This window comes from Hemiscyllium ocellatum, chromosome 34 (genome assembly GCF_020745735.1).
Source record: "Hemiscyllium ocellatum isolate sHemOce1 chromosome 34, sHemOce1.pat.X.cur, whole genome shotgun sequence".
Lineage (NCBI taxonomy): Eukaryota > Metazoa > Chordata > Chondrichthyes > Orectolobiformes > Hemiscylliidae > Hemiscyllium > Hemiscyllium ocellatum.
Genome location: NC_083434.1, coordinates 37,897,446 through 37,919,226, shown reverse-complemented (window position 1 = coordinate 37,919,226; position 21,781 = coordinate 37,897,446). Strand labels below are relative to the sequence as shown.

Sequence of the window (21,781 nt, the reverse complement as noted above, 5' to 3'; positions counted from 1 at the left end):
TATCTGTCTTCCTCCCTCCCTCTCTGTCCCCCTCCTTCCTCTCCCACTCCTGATTTAGCATCAGGATTTGCTTAGGAAATTGCAAGTTGTTGCAGATCTTTTGCAATAGTGTAGTGAAAAGTTAATCTGTGGTTCTAATGCAATTGCCTTGATTTGCCTCCCACCAGATGTGTGCAACAGTACTGACCTTCCAGAAGTTGAAATCATCAGTCTACTGGAAGAGCAACTGCCTCATTACAAGCTAAGAGCCGATACAATTTATGGTTATGACCACGACGACTGGCTTCACACCCCTCTTATTTCTCCAGATGTTAATCTCGATCTCACCCATGAACAAATAGAAGAGACACTAAAATACATGCGTAAGTATAATCTCAATAACATTATTAAACTTTGTGGCTGGGTGGGTTGTCTATGGTCAAAGGTGAGTGAACAATTTCAAATAAGGTGGCCTGGTAACAGCTGTGATACTTGAATTGTGCATTTACAAGCTGAATAGGCAGTCATACGTTTATTTCTCAGTGGATAATTCTGTAGGACATTATTTCCACACTTTCAGCTGCATGTTCATCTTTGCTTGACATCAGTGGAAGAAAAGTAAACTGCTTAAGCATTCGTTTTCCTGCAGTGACCCTGGAGCTGAGATGACTGACCTCCATTAACCGCAACCATCTTGCTATGTGCCAGATATAACTGTAACCAGTTTGGATCTCATCCGGACCTCTCAGCTCCTGACCTCATGCTATCTTGGTATGGATGAAAGAGCTGAAATCTAGAGGTGAGGTGCGAATGACAGCCCTTGACATCAACACTGCATTAAATAAGTGTGGCATCAACGAGCCGTGACAAAGCTGGAATCCGGGAGCAAATTCTCCACTGGTGGGAGTCACCCTTAGCACGTAGAAAAATGATTTCTGGTTGTTGGAGATCAGTCATCCCAGCTCTAGGACATCTCTGCAGGAATCCCCCAAGCTGGTGTCCTGGGCCCAACCATCAATGACCGCCCCCACATAAGGTCAGAAGTGGGGATATTGGCCAGTGATTCCGCAATGTTCACTACCATTCATGACTCCTCAGATACTGAAGCAGTTCGTGATCAAATACAACACCATATGCACGTGGGATTCACAGTGAGCTTACCAATTGATAATGAAATTGGCTTAATGTTTTCCGCACTGGAGGCCTGTGACCAACAGAGTTCCACAGGGATTGGTACTGGGTCCATTTTCATTTGTCTTCTATAAAAACAATTTAGCTGAAAATATAGGAGGCATAGTTAATAAATTTGCAGATGACAAAGATTGGTGATATAGTAGTCAGTGAAGATGGTTATCTAAGATTACAACAAGATCTTGGTCAATGAGCTGAGGGGGGACAGATAGAATTTACTTTGATAGCGAGGTCTTGCATTTTGGTAAAACAAATGAGCAGGAATTATACAGTTGTTGGTAGGGCCCTGGGTAGTGTTGTAGAAAAGAGACCTAAGGGTTCAGGTGCATATTTCTTTGAAATTTACATCACAGGTACACAGGATGGTTAAGAAGGCATTTAGCATGTTTAGCATTGTTGCTCAGACCACTATGTAGGAATTGGAACATCATTTTAAGGTTGTACAGGACATTGAAGTCTCTAATGCAGCACTGTGTGCAGTTCTGGTTGCCCTGTTATAGGTAGGATATTATTAAATTGAAGGGGTTTCAGCAAAGATTTACGAGGAGGTTGCTGGGAATTGAGAGTTTCAGTTGTTCAAAAAAAAATTAGTTGGGACATTTTTCACCAGCGTGTAGGAGGTTGAGAGGTATCCTGATAGAAGTTTGTAAAAACATGACTGCCATAGATAAAGTGAATAGCAAGAGCCTATTCCCTAGAGTGGGGGAGTTCAAAACTTAGGCGGCTTATTGTTAAGGTGACAGGTCAAAGTATTTCAGATCTGTGTTCACTGGGGAAGACACAAGCAATCTCCCTGAGGTAACAGTGGCTGAAGGACCTGAACTTAAGGGAATTTATATTTGCCAGGAATTGGTGTTGGAGAGACTGTTAGGTCTGAAGGTTGATAAGTCCCCGCGGCCTGATGAAGGGTCTACATCCCAGGGTACTGAAGGAGGTGGCTTGAGAAATCGTGGATGGCGTTGGTGATTATTTTCCAGAGTTCGATAGATTCAGGATCAGTTCCTGCGGATTGGAGGGTGGCTAATGTTGTACCACTTTTTAAGAAAGGTGGGAGAGAGAAAACAGGAAATTATAGACAAGTTAGTCTAACCTCCAGTGGTGGGAAAGATGCTGGAGTCTATTATAAAGAATGAAATTATGGCACATTTGGATAGTAGTAACAGGATAGGCCAGAGTTGGCATGGATTTATGAAGGGGAAATCATGCTTGACTAATCTTCTGAATTTTTTGAGGATGTAACTCTGAAGATGGATGAGGGAGATCCAGTAGATGTAGTGTACCTGGACTTTCAGAAAGCCTTTGATAAAGTCACACATAGGATATTTGTGAGCAAAATTAGGGCACATAATATTGGGGGCCAAGTACTAACTTGGATTGAAAGTTGGTTGGCTGATAGGAAACAAAGAGTAGTGATAAACGGCTCCATTTTGGAATGGCAGGCAGTGACCAGTGGGGTACCGCAGGGATCAGTACTGGGTCCGCAGTTTTTTACAATATATGTTAATGATATATAAGATGATGTTAGCAATAACATTAGCAAATTTGCTGATGATACTTAGCTGGGTGGCAGGGTGAAATGTGATGAGGATGTTAAGAGATTACAGGGTGACCTGGATAAGTTAGGTGAGTAGTCAGATGCATGGCAGATGCAGTTTAATGTGGATAAATGTATGGTTATCCACTTTGGTGGCAAGAACAGGAAGGCAGATTACTACTCAAATGGAATCAATTTAGGAAAGGGGCAGTACAGAGAGATCTGGGTGTTCTTGTACACCAGTCAATGAAGGTAATCATGCAGATACAGCAGGTAGTGAAGAAGGCTAATAGCATGCTGCCCTTCATAACAAGAGGGATTGAGTATAGAAGCAAAGAGGTTCTTTTGCAGCCGTACAGGGCACCGGTGAGACCACACCTGGAGTATGTGTGCAGTTCTGGTCTCCAAATTTGAGGAAAGACATTCTGGCTATTGAGGGAGTGCAGCGTAGGTCCACGAGGTAATTCCTGGAATGGCAGGATTACCTTACACTGAAAGACTGGAGCAACTGGGCTTGTATACCCTTGAGTTTAGAAGACTGAGTGAGGATCTGATTGAGACATATAAGATTATTAAAGGATTGGACACTCTGGAGGCAGGAAACATGTTTCTGCTGATGGGTGAGTCCCGAACCAGAGGACACAGCTTAAAAATACAGGGTAGACTATTTAGGACAGAGATGAGGAGAAACTTCTTCACCCAGAGAGTGGTGGGTGTGTGGAATGCTCTGCCCCAGAAGGCAGTGGAGGCCCAGTCTCGATTCATTTAAGAAAGAGTTGGATAGAGCTCTCAAGGATAGTGGAATCAAGGGTTATGGAGATAAGGCAGGAACAGGATACTGATTAAGGATGATCAGCCATGGTCATATTGAATGGTGGTGCAGGCTCGAAGGGCAGAATGGCCTACTCCTGCATCTATTGTCTATTGTCTATTCTGAGGGGGCAACTTTTCTTTTAGTGGTTCGTATATGGAATGGACTGCCAGAGGAAATGATGGATGCAGGTACAGGTATGACATTTAAAAAACGTTTGATTAAGTACCTGAGTAGGAAAGGTTTGGAGGGATATGGGCCAAATGCAGGCAAATGTTTAGGTTAGTTTGGTGTGGGCTAGTTTGACCAAAGGGTCTGTTTCCATGCTGTGTGACTTTGGACAATGTCCAGCTTAGGCTGACAACTGGCATGTAACATTGGAGCCATATAAATGCAAGGCAATGACCATCTCTAATAAGAGAATCTCGTCAGTGCCTTTTGACATTCAGTGATGTTACTAATATTGAATCACCCACTATTCACATCCTGGAGGTTATTATTGACCAGAAACTTAACTGGACTTGCCACATAAACACATTCGCTACAAGAGAAGGTCAGAGACTAGGAATGCTGTGGCAAGTAAATCACCACCTAGCTCCTCAAATGCTATCCACCATCTACAAGGCACAAGTCAGATGTGCGATAGGATACTCTCCACTTGTCTGAATGAGTGTAGCTCCAAAGTACTTGAAGCTTATACCATCCAGGACAAAGCAGCCTGCTTAGTTGGCACCACATCTACTAACATGTATCCCTCCTCCACCAATGCTCAGTAGCAGTATGTACTATCTACAAAATGCACTGAAGATTGTTAGACAACACCTTCCAAATCCATGATCACTTCCATCTAGACCATGAAGGACAAGGTCAGCAGATACATGGGAGCACCACCAACTGCAAGTTCCCCTCCAAGCCACTCACCATCCTGACCTCTAAATGTATTGCCTAGTTTGGTCACGGAATTCACTCCATGAGGGCATTGTTGGTCAACCTACAGCACATGGACTGTGGTGATTCAAGGTGGAAATTTGTCACCAACCTTCTGAAGGGCAAATAGAGATGGGCAATAAGTGCTGGCCCAGCCAGAGATGCCCATGTCTCACAAGTAAAGTTTCCCTCATTCCTATTAGTTCCAGTTTTGCTCAAACTCCTTGATACTAAATTTAATTGAATGAGAACTTGATGTCAAAGGCAGTCACTGTCACCCCACCTTTTGGAATTCAGCTTCTTTGTCCATGTTTGAACCAAGCCTAGAATGAGGTCAGGGGTTGAGTGGCCCTAGTGGAACCTAAACTGTGCATCAGTGAGCAGGTTATTGCTGAGCCAGTTGTGCTTGATAGCACTGATGACAACACCTTCCATCACGCAACTGGTGGGGCAATAATTGGCTGGGTTGAATTTGTACAGGATGTGCCTGGGCAATGTTTCACTTTATCACTTAATTCCAAAGCTCTGACTGTACTGTAAGAACTAGGCTTGGGGAGCAGCCTATAACTTTTGTCAGAGCCCATAACTTTTGCAGTATCCAGTGACTCCAACTTTATTTTAATTCTATTTACTCCACATTTATTTTGCACTTTTCCTTTCAAATAAAAATTGCCAACTCTATCTTTGAATGCTTCGATATGGACTAGAGCTCTAACATCTCAGTTTTAAAAAGGAGAGAGGTAATCCTGATCACAATGGGCCAGTGAGCACAATGCTGAGAATGAGGAAACTGAGACAAAAATTCAATGGAAATTCTGATGTGTCCATGAAATCTACAGGTTAACAGACCGATTGAAGGTAGGATGTGCTTGATGAACTCGGATTTCTCCAGTTTCCTCATTTCCCCTCCCCCCACCTTGTCTCAGTCGGTTCCCTCAACTCAGCACCGCCCTCCTAACCTGCAATCTTCTTCCTAACCTCTCCGCCCCCACCCCACTCCGGCCTATCACCCTCACCTTGACCTCCTTCCACCTATCACATCTCCATCGCCCCTCCCCCAAGTCCCTCCTCCCTACCTTTTATCTTAACCTGCCTGGCACCCTCTCCTCATTCCTGATGAAGGGCTTATGCCCGAAACGTCGAATTTCCTATTCCTTGGATGCTGCCTGACCTGCTGTGCTTTAATCAGCTACACATTTTCAACTTGAATAATTTCAGCTGAGTTCTGGTAATGGGAAAGGGTGATGAACATGGGATTGATGTGTTGGTGGGCATGCAAAATGAGTTTGATAAATCACAACAAAATAGGCTTGTTGTAAAATTAATGCCCCCTGGGAATGAGGCACTGAGAGCATGGATTGGCGGACATGATTGAATGGTTGTTTGTGTTTTTTTGCACAAAGAGTTATTCCTCTGAGAGTCACTCAAAATCAGATGACTTCTTTTCTGGTTTAATGGGTTTTTTGAGAGTGCATTGGACTAATCGGCTGTCTATGAACTCTCCACATGTCAAGGGGCCAGATTAGTGATGAAAAGCATTTTTACCCAGAATTTACTGCATGAAGAGATGGTGGAATCAGACTGAATTATAAATTTAATATTCTGCGGATAGAACATTATCTGGGTGTACAGTAAGGACAGGATTGGGACTAACTGGATATTTCCTTTTTAAGAGATTGTGTGCACAATGCTTCAGATGATCCCTTCCTATGCCATACCATATTTTTGCATGGTTCCAACTACATTGAGTGGAGGAAATGGAATTCGAAGCAAAAATATCAATTTCTGGCAGGATGCAATGTAGTTTCAATCTGAATGTTCAACTGGATCAAAATATTGAAGATCAAATTAAAAATATTGCAGGTGCTAGAAGCTTGAAATAAAAACAGAAAATGAGGAGGAGGAGGAGCAATGTCTTCACTTTGAGAGTGGTGGGCCTGTGGAGTTCTCTGCCATAGCAAGCAGTTGAGGTCAACATGCTTTTCAAGAAGGAATTAAGAGTGTATTCTTAGGGCTAAATGGAGCAAAGGGTACAGGGAGAAAGCAAGAACAGGGGACTGAGTAGGATGCTCCATCATTATCATATCAAATAGTGGAACAGGCTTGAATGGCCTACTCCTACTCCTCTTTTCTATGTAAAAATTCTCAGCAGGATTGACTGCCCGTACTGAGGCAAAAGCAAGTTGAACGTGATTTCAGCACTCCTTTTATTATTCATTCACTTGATGCGGGCAGAACTAACTGCACAGAGACTGGTATCCCGTCACCAAGTCACCCTTTATTTACTTGTGCGCAGTACATGGGCTCTGACCAGCTAGCTCCAGAGGTATTCCCCAAAATGAGGAGACTCTCTCTGAATCTCCTGTTTATATGTCAGTCAGGGCTCCCTGATTTGTCCAGGTTAACAATCCCAATCAAGGATCTCACACCAAGTCAAAGATCCACCTGGGAGGAGAAAGTGAGGTCTGCAGATGCTGGAGATCAGAGCTGAAAATGTGTTGCTGGAAAAGCGCAGCAGGTCAGGCAGCATCCAAGGAGCAGGAGAATCGAAAAAGGGCTTATGCCCAAAACGTTGAATTTCCTGTTCCTTGGATGCTGCCTGACCTGCTGCGCTTTTCCAGCAACACATTTTCAGTAAAGATTCACCTGGCCCATGTTCTAATCAATAGGGCATGGCTCTCTGGGTCAGCATTTATTGCCCATTCCATATCTTAGTGTCTGATGGAGCAGTTTGTTGGCACTCAGATAGTCATGGATGCAAGGAAGGCATTGAAAAGGTTTCAGATAGGAGTTTCTGATAAATGTGGTGAATTATCCTCCTGCTTGGAGGAAGCAGCATGTAGTATGAATGATTGAAGCTCTGTTAGAGGATTTGTGAATACATGAGTGTGATATGCATCCTTAGTTACTAGAATGTAAACTTGTGTAATTTAATGAAAATTGTTACTGATGGAACTTTTTACAGCATGAATTTGAGTAAACTCTCCCAGTGAAGGATTTGATGTGTCCTAAACATGAGTCTTATATAATGAACGCACCAGGCAATTGACTTTTGATTCCAAATTAAATGTGTACTCTCGTATTTGTGTATTTCCGCAAATGGCGGGAGCTTAATAATTAAAATTTATGAGTTACCTATTGATTTTAAACTATTTTATGTTAAACAAAACGAAAAGACATTATGGGGTTATTGTAGATAAGAACTTCATTGCACGTTTAATTTTGCTTTATTTGTTGACCAGCTTTAGACTTTGACAAAGCAGGCATTTATTATTCATTCCTAGTTACCCTTGGAAAAAGTGGTGGTGAAGGGCCTTAAATACAACTGAGTGATTTGCTAGGCCACTTCATGAACTCCTTTAAAGACAACTCCACTGTTGTAGCTTATCATTTAGGCCAGACCAAATAAGATCTGCCCTAAAGGAGATATATATGAACCAGAATAAGTTTTTACAAAGATCCTGCAGTTATAGGTACCATTATTGATATCAGCCTTTTATTTTAATTTTGTTTAATTACTTAATTTAGAATTCCCCAGTTGCCTTGCCAGGATGTGCAATTTTGTTTCTGGATCATTAGCGTAAGTCTCTGAATTAATACTTCAGTAACAATTGCTACCTTGCACACACACCTTCTGCAGGTACCATAGGCCTCCATTTGGTTTTGTGTTCATGGATTCCCTACAGTGCTGAACGAGGCCATTTGGTCCATTGTTCCACACCGATCCTCCTGAAGAGCATCCCACCCAGTCCTAGCCCTGACCTATCCTCATAATCTCACAGTTGCCATGGCTAATGCATCTAACCTGCACATCTTTGAATTGTGGGTATGTGTGGGAGTGGGTGGAAGCTTTTTCTAGCTTGTTCACCCGAGGGAAAATAATGTTACTGAAAGCCTGACCTCTACAGTCTTTAAATTAAGACCATAAGAAATAAGTGCAGAGGTAGGCCATTCAGCACCTTGAGCCTTTTACCCCATTCAGCATGGCTGATCCAACATTCCTTATCCACGTTCTTGCCTTTTTCCATGTAGCCCTTAATTCCCATACTGATTAATAATCTGTTTGCTTCAACATTAAATATACACACTCTTTTTTTCTCTCCCCCACAGCTCTCTGTGATGAGTTCCAAAGACACTCCACTCTCTGACAGAAGAAATTCTTCCTGATCTCAGTCTTAAATTGGCATGCTTCTGTTTTGAGACCATGCTGTCTTGTCCTAGAATATAGAACTACTTTATGTTCCCAAGCAAGGACATTTTACGAGCAGATTTTTTAATGGCACACTATGTACCTTGAGGGGTTGGTTAGCTTAGTTAGCAAGACGGCTGATGTATGATGAAGTGATGCCAGCAGTGTGGGTTCAATTCCTGCACCAGCTGAGATTACCATTGAAGAACTCTTTCCCCAATCAATGTTATCCCTTGCCTAAGGCATGGTAACCCTCTGGTTAAACCACCACTAGTTTTTCTCTAATGAGTCAGAATTTGCATGACAGCAGGTTATAGTCTAACAAGTTTACTTTAAATCTCAAACTTTCAGAGTGGTGCTCCTTTGTTAAGTGAAGTGAAGCACTCCGAAAGCTTTTGATTTCAAATAAACATGTTGGACTCTAACCTGATGTCATGTGAATTCTGACTTTGTCCACCCCAGTCCAACACTAGCATCTCCACATCATCTTTAATGAGAGAGCAGCCCTATGGTCCAGTAGGAATCTTGCAACTTTACCCCTTATAAACCTCGTGGGACTTCATATAGCTCTTTGGTAAGAGATTTTTATTTGCCAGTTATCCCATGACCAATATTTTACATAAGCAAGCTATAATAGTCAATGTTAGAAAATCATAAAATGGTGGAGGACAGAAACCAACCATATGGTTCAGTTGAATTATTTTATCAGGTAATCAAAGGTTAATTGTTTTCAAACAGAAGCACAATCTTTAAAAAATGTACTTGGAAGTATGTGCCTGCCTGCTCAGTGTTTGTTTAAGTTGTGTATGGTTTATTTTATGGTGTGACCTTTTTCTTTGTTGAACATTCCAGTGTTTTAGTTCCTTGCATGGGTTGGGAATGTTGAACAATTAAAATGTATGTGTAAGAGTTCAAAGGCTTTGTACCTTTTTAGTGATTCTTTGACAGCATTTCTGAAATTTTACTGGCTGCATGACCCTCAGGGACTGAGGAATTCATGTCACAAACCTCAGTAGGATTATAAAATTTCAGTGAGAGTGGATCTGGAGATGTGTTGTAAAGCCATTATATTAGTATATTGTTCATCGCAATCCTACCCAGGGTGTTTTTTCTACATTTCACAGATAATTATTTTGGTAAATCTTTGAGAGTATTGTACCCTGGAAAGTCCAGCTTTTTAAAATCTTACAAGAAATCGTGCTAGCAACATTTAATAAAGGTGAAAGATTACTTTGCCTGTTAAAAGCAAAAAAGTTGTGTTTGGGGATGGGGTGTTTTGTTGTCTGTTGGTAGTACATGGGAGGCTTTTCACAGATTTCATTTCTAACCTTATGTTGGGAAAATAATCCTTACACTTAATGTATTTCCAAGCCCAATTCAAAGAGTATTTTACAGTGACATGGTTGTCAAGTTCTTAGTTTTTCCAATTTATCTGGAGTAAACTAAGGTAATGTTTCACCAAATATATGTTAGGATGTATCAGATTAATTTAATTTAAATGGTGTATGTTACTGTGCTAGAAGTTTGAGAATGCATGTTTATTGTAGTAATAAATGTTCCCACCAAGAATCTTAACTGAGATTACGTACCAAAAAATTGTTCCAGATTACCACTAAAATGTTGACTCAAATATCTATGTTTAGTTATTTTAATCAAACAGTTTGGATCGGTTATGACACACTTTTGGGGTAGGTGGGAATTGAACTTGGACTTGATTGGCCCAGAGCAAAGGACACTCGCACTTAACACACCACAAGAAGTAAGATACCAGTGTTTAGAAAGAAATTTATAAATCAATGGATTGGTTTCTACTGCAATAGCTATGCATGTTGGAGCTGTGGTTGTTTGCATTTGTTGATGTATATAGCTCTGTCTGTGTGATCTGTTTGACTCTTTGAGAGTTAGGTCTGACTGATGTTGGCTGCAAATGTGTTGCTGGTCAAAGCACAGCAGGCCAGGCAGCATCTCAGGAATAGAGAATTCGACGTTTCGAGCATAAGCCCTTCATCAGGAATAAGGCTGATGTTGAGCATTCCTTTTTTTTAAATTAAGTCTTTGTTCTAATTCAACAAACCCCAGCCTGATACAATGTGCCTTCCCATTAAATCAATTGGTTAACTGTTTAATCAGCTCTTTGACATTGATATCAGTGCAGTTGCATATAGCAACTAACATTTCCACTCCATCAGATTAGATTAAATTAAACTAGCCATTTGACCTTTGCTGAATTCTGTATGGTGGGGGCGTGTTTCTCAGGAGCTTAAAATGAGCAGCACAATGCCAAGCTCAGGATGGGTGTGGTGAAACAGGATGAATAATTTAATCAGATCTTGATTGTATTTAATTCAGTGGTTGGATCTCTTAAACGTTTTAACTTTTAATGGATTGCAGTTCACCTGAAAGCTTTGTTTCGCAAGCCTTGTGCACGTTAAATTTTTCCACCAATTTTCAATGTGCACAATAATATCCAAGTGATATTTGAAATGGTTGCCCTAGTTATTGTGCAAATATCATGGGGCAGAAATCAGATTTCTCAAGAAAACTGCACGTAATAAAGCTATAGCTAGAGATTTACCCAAATTATCGAGTGTATAAAGCACATTAAATTGGATCCTTGGGCTGTATCCTCCCAAGACAAGAGGCTGTTAATTCGGGTCAGCATTTCTACTCCTGCCCAAATATGGTTACAATTCCTCCTGGTCACATTCTCTCACTTGCAAATTAATGTATGAAAATGAACACAATGTAGGAGGAGTTGATCGCATCATCTCTGATGTCTGCTTTCATTTCAATAAAGTGATGGCTGATCCACCTCAACTTTACTTTCCCTTTTTCTTGTCTCTTAATGCCTTTTATGTTCAAAAAAATCTATCAATCTCGGTCATGAATATTTTAACCTGAGGAAATGTGAGGATATGAACTTTACGAGGGAGAATTGGCAAGTTGAATATTATTTAAATGGAGAAAGACTGCAGAAAGCAATGCAACTGAAGGATTTCGGGAGTACTTGTCCATTAATCACAAAGGTAGCATCCAAATTTCAGCAGCTAATGGGGAGGCAAATGGAATGTTTACCTTTCATTTCAAAGGGAATGGAGCATAAAGCAGGGAAATTTTGCTAGAATTATACAAGGCACTATTCAGACCACAGAATGTTTTGGGCTCGTTATAAGGAAAATGGAGGTTGCAAGCAATCCAGAAGAGGTTCATTAGGCTGATGCCTGGTATGAAGGGGCTATGATATGGGGCAAGGATGAATAGATTGCACTGTACTTTTTTGGAATACAAAAGAATGAGAGGTGACTATTCTTGGAAGATCAACAAATCCGGAAGAATTTTTCCCCTTGTCGGGGAGTCGAGGACCGGAAGACGCCATCTTAGAATAAAGGGTCACATATTTAAAACAGAAATGAGGAGGAATTTTCATTTTGAGGGTAGTGAATCTGTGAATTTATTTTATCGCAGAGGGAAGTGAAGGGTGGATCATTGAGTATATTCAAGGCTGAGATTGATCTTTTAATCAGTAAATGAATCAAGGGTTATGGGGAAAAGTGCAGTTGATCAATCAGCCATGATCTGAGTGACAGTGCAGACTTGATGGGCTGAATGGCCTACTTCTGCTCCTACGTGTTATGGTCTTAATTGATTCGACCACAAGTGGCTCAAAACCCTGTCATGGTCCTAAACAGCTGACACCATTATTTTAACTTAGACTGTGACCCAAAATTCTGAAATGTTCAGCCAGGGAGCTAGCCACTTACTGTACCTTCTAAAATGCTTATGCTTCATTGAGATTACCTCTTGTCCTCTAACCTCCAGAGAGTAAATCAGTTTTGCAGAAGATGTCATGGCCCACACAAAAAGTATGCATTCTTGTGGTCTTACCAGTTTTGTCAGCAATTTCTAATTAGTTTAATAAGGTTCAAATGTGTACAAAGGAACCTAGATTATCCAAACGAGAAGGGCGGGCACTATTTCATTTGGATAATTGATTCAATGCTTCTCCTCTGGGGCTCAGTTTTCTGAAGTTTTCTTTTTCCTCGCTTTGCCTACCTCTGTCTTTAGGGTTTATTTCTGAGCAGGGCCATACCTTGGGTATAAGAGATCTTGCTGCAGGTCTTGTCAGTCTACTGTTCCAGACTACTATCATCAGTTAGCTCAATTGACTGGATAACTGGTTTGGGATAGTGTGACACCAACAGTGTGGGTCAGTTCCCACGTTGGCTAAGGTTACCACGAAAGTCTCACCTTCTCAAGTTTTTCTCCTCTCCTGAGGCATGGTGACCCTCAGGTAAAACTACCATCAGACAATTCTTTTAGGAGAGAACAGCCTGATGGTCAGGTAGGATTATGGAGAATTTACTGTTTTTTTTTCAAATTGTCTTCCATAAAAATACCCACAAAACTATAGTAATAAACATATGTTCTTGTGTTAAAAGTATAATGGTAGTGTCATGTGAATATTCAAAGTTTGTGAGAAGATTTGTAGCTCGGGTGCTCGTTGTTGTGGTTCTGTTCGCCGAGCTGGGAATTTGTGTTGCAGATGTTTTGTCCCCTGTCTAGGTGACATCCTCAGTGCTTGGGAGCCTCCTGTGAAGCGCTTCTGTGATCTTTCCTCTGACATTTGTAGTGGTTTGAATCTGCCGCTTCTGGTTGTCAGTTCCAGCTGGTTGGTATATTGGGTCCAGGTCGATGTGCTTATTGACTGAATCTGTGGATGAGTGGATGCGCTTCACAGGAGGCTCCCAAGCACTGAGCATGTCACCGAGGCAGGGGGCGAAACGTCTGCAACATAAATTCCCAGCTCGGCGAATAGAACCACAACGAGCATTCGAGCTACAAATCTTCTCACGAACTTTGAACACCTACGGGCAAGAGATGCTAAGACAAGCCAGGAAATGGGAATCCTGTGCCAACTGCCTAAGCGCCACATAGGAACAACTCTGGTTCCTGCATGAATACCGAAAGAATCGAATCCTTCCACCATGTGTCAGATATAGACCACCAGTCAACAACCCACAAGCCAGAGACACAGCCAGACAGAACGGATTCAGGATGATCCAGGTAATGATTACAGACGCTCACAACAGACTTCACAAATACAGACAAGAAATTGCACGCCAAAAATCGTTCATTTCAAAAACCACCAATCAGGAATGGACCGGGACCATAGAACAGGTCGTCACCGTAGGACAGAACAGGACCACACACCGCAAAAAAACGGCACTAAGATAAAAAATGGCCAAACTAACACACAACAGAGAGGACACCACACCACACACCTGCGTTAGAAACCTCTCCCACAGACAGCTGACAGACACAGAAAGAACAATACTGGCCAAGGGTCTCAACTACAACCACAGAGACGCTAAGACAGCAAACTTCCTAGAAGCACTGGAATGCACACTCAGGAACAATGGACTGACAGAAGAGACGCAACAAACAGTGAGGCAAAGTATCGTACCCCTGATAACAAGAAAAAGGCAAATACACAACCTCAACACCAAGGAGAGGGAGCAGTAAAATCACTAAGAAATGATAAGAACATAATCATACTACCAGCAGACAAAGGCAGAATGACGGTCATCTTGGACAAAGCAGACTACATCCAAAAAGCGCAACAATTACTTGCAGATACCAACACCTACCAAAAGAGGGAGTTTGACCCCACCCCACAGTTCACCAATAGGATAAACAACACACTGAGGAACCTACAAAAAAATGGACAGATAACTAGGTTTGACCTACAAAGAATGAAATCTGAAAACAACCAGATTCTATGGACTACCTAAAGTGCACAAACCAGACATCCCACTCAGACCCATAGTATCACTACCAGGAACACCATCACACAAACTGGCTAAAGAACTGCAGCAGAAACTGAAACACCTGATCAGCGGATCCAGACACTCTATACAATCAACAATTCTTGGACATCATCATAAATATACACATAGACAAGAAAGAAACCATGGTCTCATTCGATGTAACAGCACTGTTCACCTCTATCGGCAAAACCCTAGCCAGAGAAACAGTAGCCAACCTGTTGGACATACAGAACAGACAACAGGACATTGAACCTATCAACAAAGACTGCATATTCAAACTACTGGACCTGTGCCTCACAACACACTTCATATTCAACAACCAAATATACGAACAAATCAACGGCACACCCATGGGCTCACCCATCTCTGGACTCATAGCAGAAGTGGTAATGCAAAGATTAGAACAAACAGTCTTACCGCAAATACAACCCAAACTCTGGGTCAGATATGTGGATGACACCTTTGTAATCATTAAAAACACAGAAATAGAGAACACACACCGGATCATCAACGCCACACTCACAGGAATCCGATTCACGAGAGAGGAAGAAAAGGACAACCAACTCCCATTCCTAGACTTGTTGATACAGAGGACACCTAATGGAGAATTCACCACAAAGGTATACAGGAAAGCCACACACACAGACCAAGTCCTGAACTACGAAAGCAACCACCCCAACACCCACAAAAGAAGTTGCATCAAGACACTATTCAAAAGGGCCACAACACACTGCAGCACACCAGAACTGCAAAAAGAGGAAGAAGAACACCTATACAATGTATTCGCCAAAAACAGATACCCGTGCAATTTCATCAACAGATGCCTAAGGGAAAAACAACGGAACGAGGACATGCCGCAACCCTAAGGACTAGCCACACTACCATCCATCAGGAGCATTTCCGAACTGACAGCCAGACTATTGCGACAATTAGGATTCATAACAGCACACAAACCAACAGCCACTCTCAGACAACAACTCACCAGAACGAAGGACCTGATACCCAGCATGAGCAAAACCAATGTGGTATTCAAAGTCCCATGCAAGGACTGCACAAAACACTACATAGGACAAACAGGAAGATAGCTAACGATTCGCATCCATGAACACCAACTAGCCACGCAACGACACAGCCATCTATCCTTAGTAGCCACACACGCAAATGACAAGCAACATGAATTCGACTGGGACAACACTACCATTATAGGACAAGCCAAACAGAGAACAGCCAGGGAATTCCTTGAGGCATGGCACATCCACAGATTCAATGAATAAGCACATTGACCTGGACCCAATATACCGACCACTGCAATGGACAGCTGGAACTGACAACCGGAAGCGGCAGATTCAAACCACTACAAATGGTGGAGGAAAGATCACAGAAGTGTTTCACAGGAGGCTCCCAAGCACTGAGGATGTCACCTAGACAGAGGACGAAACGTCTGCAACACGCATTCCCAGCTCGGCGAACAGAATCATGTGAATATTTTCAGTGACTGTCCAGCCAATAACCAACTGCAAAAATAAACCATAAAATCAAACAATCCAGAATCCCAGAAGTTATCCAGGAATGCAACGTGACCAGTGTCGTCGTCATCTGGGATCATTGGTGATTTTTCTAAATTCCTACTAGCTCTAGAGAATACTATAAAATTAACTTGTGACTTGGCACAGAATAAATTAAATATGACCTCTCTTTCCTTAGAAATTGCCGCACCTCAAATTGTTGAATGAATGTCGTTGATCTAATGCTTGGCTGCCTTGCCGGAAAAGAATGTGAAGATAAAGTCTTTTGTGAAACAAGGCACTGCCAGGAGCAGTATTTTGCCTCTACAATACGTGCTTCCCTGTACTTCTATTGTAACCGCACCTTATTTCTAATAGACTTTCCATGACTAAGTTGTTGTCAATAATCTTTTGTGAACACCAGTGAAACATTAATATTTATAGCTGCCCTTTGACACCTATCTTACATATCTATTTGTGCTATTTTATAGAAATAAAAAAATATTTTTGAACATTATACTTCTACAAGCCTTCAATAAATGCTGAAATGTCGAGCACAGTTGGCACATGATGCCTTTGCTTGGATGTGATCTTCTTGCCACAAACTCTGCTACATGCCAACTTAATTAGATACCCACATAGAGAAAGGGAAGGGACTAATTGGGTGATCTGATAAAACGGAGTCAATTTAGGCCATTGCACATTCTGCCATTCAGTGCGATCATGGCTGATCTGTGACCTAATCTTTAATATCTTTAGATAACAAATCCATTTATGCAATTTTAAAATTGGTAATTAATCTAGCATCTCATTCCATTTGGGAAGGGAGTTTAAAAGGTTTCACCTTTTTATTTAGGAGCATTTTGTATTTTCTCTATAATTTTTAAATGGTGCTCATTGGTGTCAGATTCATCAACTACCAGAGTAGATGGGAAGAAACTGCCTGTTTTAAGATTTTGAAAATTTTAATGAAATTGCACCCTACTCCTTTGAATTCCAGCTGATCCTATTAATTATTCTTTCAAGGGTTAACGTTTGAGAGCGGATGGAACTTAATACAATCTTAGGTGAAGAATTCTGGAAAATAGCTCTCAATTTTAACGGGACAGATGCGTCTGCTGTCTCTCAATTTTCTTGCTGGCAATGTCAAGCCAGCTAATTTAATTTGTCCTTAATTGCTTTCATACAATAAACTACATCGTGTTAAGACATGAGCCACTAATTATTAAGAATCGTTAGTGGGTGTTACTGTACCACTGCAAACGAAACGGGCCCTTAAAATGCAGTCAAAGAGAAATGGTGCCAGTATCCCTCCGCCAATGCAACCTTAGTTGGTGTATGCAATAAATTATATCACCTAAATATTACAGCAGCAATAGAGATTAACGCTCAGTATTATAACTGCAATTAGGCACCATTCCTATCCCTGCCTTAGATAGAAGGGAAAATTTATTTTGTCATTAATGAGTAACAAAAAAGAGAGACCATAGATTAGATTAGACTTACAGTGTGGAAACAGGCCCTTCGGCCCAACAAGTCCACACCGACCCGCCGAAGCGCAACCCACCTATACCCCTACATTTACCCCTTACCTAACACTACGGGCAATTTAGCATGGCCAATTCACCTGACCCGCACATCTTTGGACTATGGGAGGAAACCGGAGCACCCGGAGGAAACCCACGCAGACACGGGGAGAACATGCAAACTCCACACAGTCAGTCGCCTGAGGCGGGAATTGAACCCAGGTCTCTGGCGCTGTGAGGCAGCAGTGCTAACCACTGTGCCACCGTGCCGCCCGCAGACTAGAGCAATAAACAGGAACCTACTAACAATTACCTGATAGAAACGGATTAATGCTTAGGTAAATACTGAGGTAAGAATGGGGTATTTATTTTCTTGGCAAGTGTTTGGGTCAGTTTGACTTCACTGATTATGCACTTGAATCATGTATTTGAGCTCTCCCATTCCACTGTAGGGTTGAACACATAATCTGTGGGTAAGCAGTGTGCAGTCTTCCATGAAATCTGACCTGCTATCAGATTTAACTCTTTCTGGAGTACTGCAGCTTTCTTCTATCCTTCCCATGGGTAGAAATAACCAAGTTGTTAAGATTTTAAAAGAAAGGTTGTCTGGAACACCTAAGCCTGGGCCCACAGCATCCACTCCCAGGAGCAATCAAAACTGTTGCTTCCATTGGAGCATTATGAGTTAATAAAGCAGGTTCCACCTGAAGTCGTACGCATTGCCTTTGGATTTGGACGTGCGCATCAATGCCTTGCTGTCTTGTGCCAAACTCAGTCTTTGCCACCTGAGTTTAGTCTTGTATGTTCTTTGGAACCTATCAATTGTTTGTACCATTTGGTTTTACAAATGAGTGCAAGTCATAAAAAGAAAAGTCTATGTCCAGCCAATTCCTCTGTCATTACAATGGCTTCTCTCTCTCTTGTTCTATACCTACCCCAGATTTCTAGTAGTTCTGAAGTTAAGGGAATTATGCATTTAATCTATGAATATCTATTGAACATGTGTATAGTATATTAGGTTGTAGTAACTTCAGGTCAAATGTGACTGGGGCTTGGGTCTGCAGCACTCCAGATAAGATGTTCTCTTATACCACTGTAATAAATAGTTACACTCAGCAAAATCTGTTCATGTTCACTAATTGTGGACCTTCATTGGATAACAATATCCATGTCTGGTCGAGGATGGATTTGACAAAAGTTTTTCTTTCCATTGTCCTCAGTACCAGCACAAACTGAATTGGGGAGAATATGTAAGAAAGTATTGACCTGGGCATCAGGGATGAGATGTTTGCTTTCCTCCCTTGCCTTGCCCCATCATGAACTGGGTTTAGGAGTATCCTTTTGAGCAAGAATAAGTAACCAGCCTGAAGTGATGGTGAAGTGTGGGAGAATGAATGGTTGAAAAAGGATAAGACTACCAGCAACTTGAACGGAGGTCAGGCATTGTGGGGTGGATTGAAGGGAGGAAGAGGTGGATAAGTGTGAAAGTGAGCAGAGAACTTTTGAAGAATGAGGAAGTAGGTCAGTAAAAGTGATGAATTTTGTAGAGCTGTTTTGAATTAATCCTGGAGGGAGTTGAATTCCTCTGAATTGACATGGGTTTGAATTTTTGAAACTGACTAAACATCTGTAAACAAGCAATGCGAATGATAGGAATCATAAGCCGATTTGCTGTTGACCTTCAACATTGTTTCTTGTAGTTCAAAATGTAAGGGTTGCCATCATCTCTACAACCAATCACTAGGTAAACCTGCTGTGGATTCTGCAGTGTTTTTGAAAAATTCTGAATATGGATACATTGTACTTGTATTTTAAACTATGAAGTTTGCATAATTATGGTTCCATAATAGTCTGGGTTAGTTAGTCATGATCTCATAGTTTCTTTTTGAAGTTTTGAATTGTCCTCCAGAATTGCTCTGTAATCAAGTAAAACTTCTAGTTAGAAGCATGCACCGTTTTAGCCCAATATCCAGCTTCTAAAAAGGGTACTGTGTTCACAGATGTTTCTTTCTGCAGAATTTGTTGCCAACTGTGAATTTATATGCATCGATTTGCACTATAATGCCTTCTAACTTGGGTTTTTGAATAAAGGAAACTGACCATTGCTGAGGATCAGTCTTAATTCAAAGTTTAGTGCTCCTCTAACCCCAACCTACTTGCATCTACTGCTACCATGTGGTCTTCCGCTGTGGTATGATGATGCCTTTTCATGACAAACATTGAGGTTTCTACTGTGTAAGGTCCAAGACAGGTGATTGAGCACTAATCTTCCCAAGTGTGTGGCACTGCCCCAGATGTGTCTCACATCTTGTCACCTTCTAGATTATGAAGTTCTACAAACTTATTTGGATTCTTTATTCAATCACATGATGTTGGCATCACTGGTTGGATCAGCATTTATTGGGCCAGAGTCCATCATATTACTGTCAGTCAGACTAAGTAGTTTCCTTCCCCAAAGGACATTAGTGACCCAGATTATTTTTTACAACAATCAACAATGGTCATGTGGTCATGATGAGACTCTTAATTTCCAGATTATTTATTGTATTTTAATTCTACAATCTGCTGTTATGGAGTTTGAATCCAGATCCCCACAACACCACCAGGGTCTCTGTGTAAATAATCTAGCAATAATATCACAACCCCTCCCCACCCCCTCACCCTGTCCCTTCCTGCCATGCTCTAATCTTTGTGCGTTTGGAAGAGCTGGTACTGCTGTGTCGCACCAACCCAAAGATCTGAATTGATTTGACTTATTGTAGACGTGTACCTAAGTAAGGTGAAAAGCTTTGTATTGCATTAGAGCAAGGCATACAGGTCACAACTGCACAGGAGGGGTGCAAAGCAAGATCAACATTATTTGACGTTAGGCCATTCAGTCTAATAATGGCAGGGAAGAAGCTGTTCTTCAACCTGACGGCCCCCTCACTTAGCTTTTCCCTTCTTAGTGAATTGCAATTCTTTGTGGCAACTCCATATGCCAAACCAGCTGCTTGAAGTCATAACTGAGTGGTGGAGAATGCTGAGGCATCTGTTATCCCCTATCTCCCTCCACACCCTTTTGATGTGCATGTGGAGTTTGGAAGGCAGTAAAGATTGCCACCTCTCCAAATATTTACATAGATTTCGTGCACACTATCTAAATTTGAGTTCCAATTTCTTAAGCAACATGCAAAACCTAATGGTCGCTCATGCTATATTACGAGGAGAATTTGAGGGATGAACTGCCAGACTAACCATTTTGCCACCATATCACTTTGCAAACAGGCTGTCTGCAGCCATGTTTTAGCAAAATCTGTTAGATGACCCCCTTCGTGTCCTCTTGCCTGGACCTTTAGGCTCCACACCTCAGCCAATCTCCTGAGAGATCTTCAAAGCATTAACGGGATACTTAATACTTTCCACCCTTTTTATGTTTAACCTTAACAGTAGAATAAACAAAACATTAACATGTTTGACTGGAAACAAGAGGTGACATATCTTTCATGGTCTGGTTCTCTTTTAACATGTTTTTGCTTTCCTCTAACATTTTCACTCTGTCACATATGAACAGAAATGTTAATGCCATGGACTGGCTTGCAATGTGAATACTTATAGTTGTGGGGAGGTGGTGATGTAGTGGTAATGTTACTGGACTAACACCCAGGCTAATTTTCTGGGTTCAAATCCCACCATGGCAAATGGCAAAACTCGAATTCACTAAATCTAGAATGAAAAGTTAGGTTTTTATCACAACGGTCATGTCGTCATTAAGCTATCGGGTTAGTTAATGTCCTTAATGGAAAGAAATCTGGCATCCTTACCTTGTCTGGCTGATGTGTGATTCCAGACCCACAGCAATGTGGTTGACTCTTGACTCTTGGGGAAATGAGGGAAGGGCAATAAATGCTGCCCTAGTCAGTGATGCCCACATCCTGTGAATGGATTTTTTAAAAAAGTGCAAGTTTGAATATTAGTGCAGACTTCCTGCTGCTGATCTCTCTATCTCACAATGGGAAGGGCACTTGGAGATGAAAGACTCCAATAATAACTCCCCTCTGTCAGTCGCCCCCTTCGTTCCTCCATACGGGACTGAGGAATGGGGCTTTTATTGGTGCATTTTCTTTTCCCTTGCCTGATGCTCTGTTCCATGAATATCAGGCAAACTCCCTTGAAGGGGTAGTTGTCTATCACTTGGATTTACACATGGTGCCTAATGTGTTTGTCAACCCACCTAAATTCAGTATGACATTTGAAAGATTTGAGTTCTTCCTTCTGGCTTTGAATTGAATTGAATATTCATTTCCCAGTC

At 41.5% G+C, this 21,781-nt stretch overlaps 1 protein-coding gene across 3 annotated transcripts in view; it reads left to right on the top strand.

Moving 5' to 3' along the window:
• The window catches only part of trak1a (trafficking protein, kinesin binding 1a), a 118,558-nt gene that overhangs the window by 17,267 nt on the left and 79,510 nt on the right, over positions 1 to 21,781 (top strand). For all 3 annotated transcript variants that reach the window (XM_060850221.1, XM_060850218.1, XM_060850222.1), the window contains exon 2: positions 168 to 362. In XM_060850221.1, coding sequence (XP_060706204.1) covers positions 359 to 362 — 4 coding nt within the window. In that variant the 5' untranslated portion in view covers positions 168 to 358. The remainder of the gene's footprint in view (positions 1 to 167; positions 363 to 21,781) is intronic.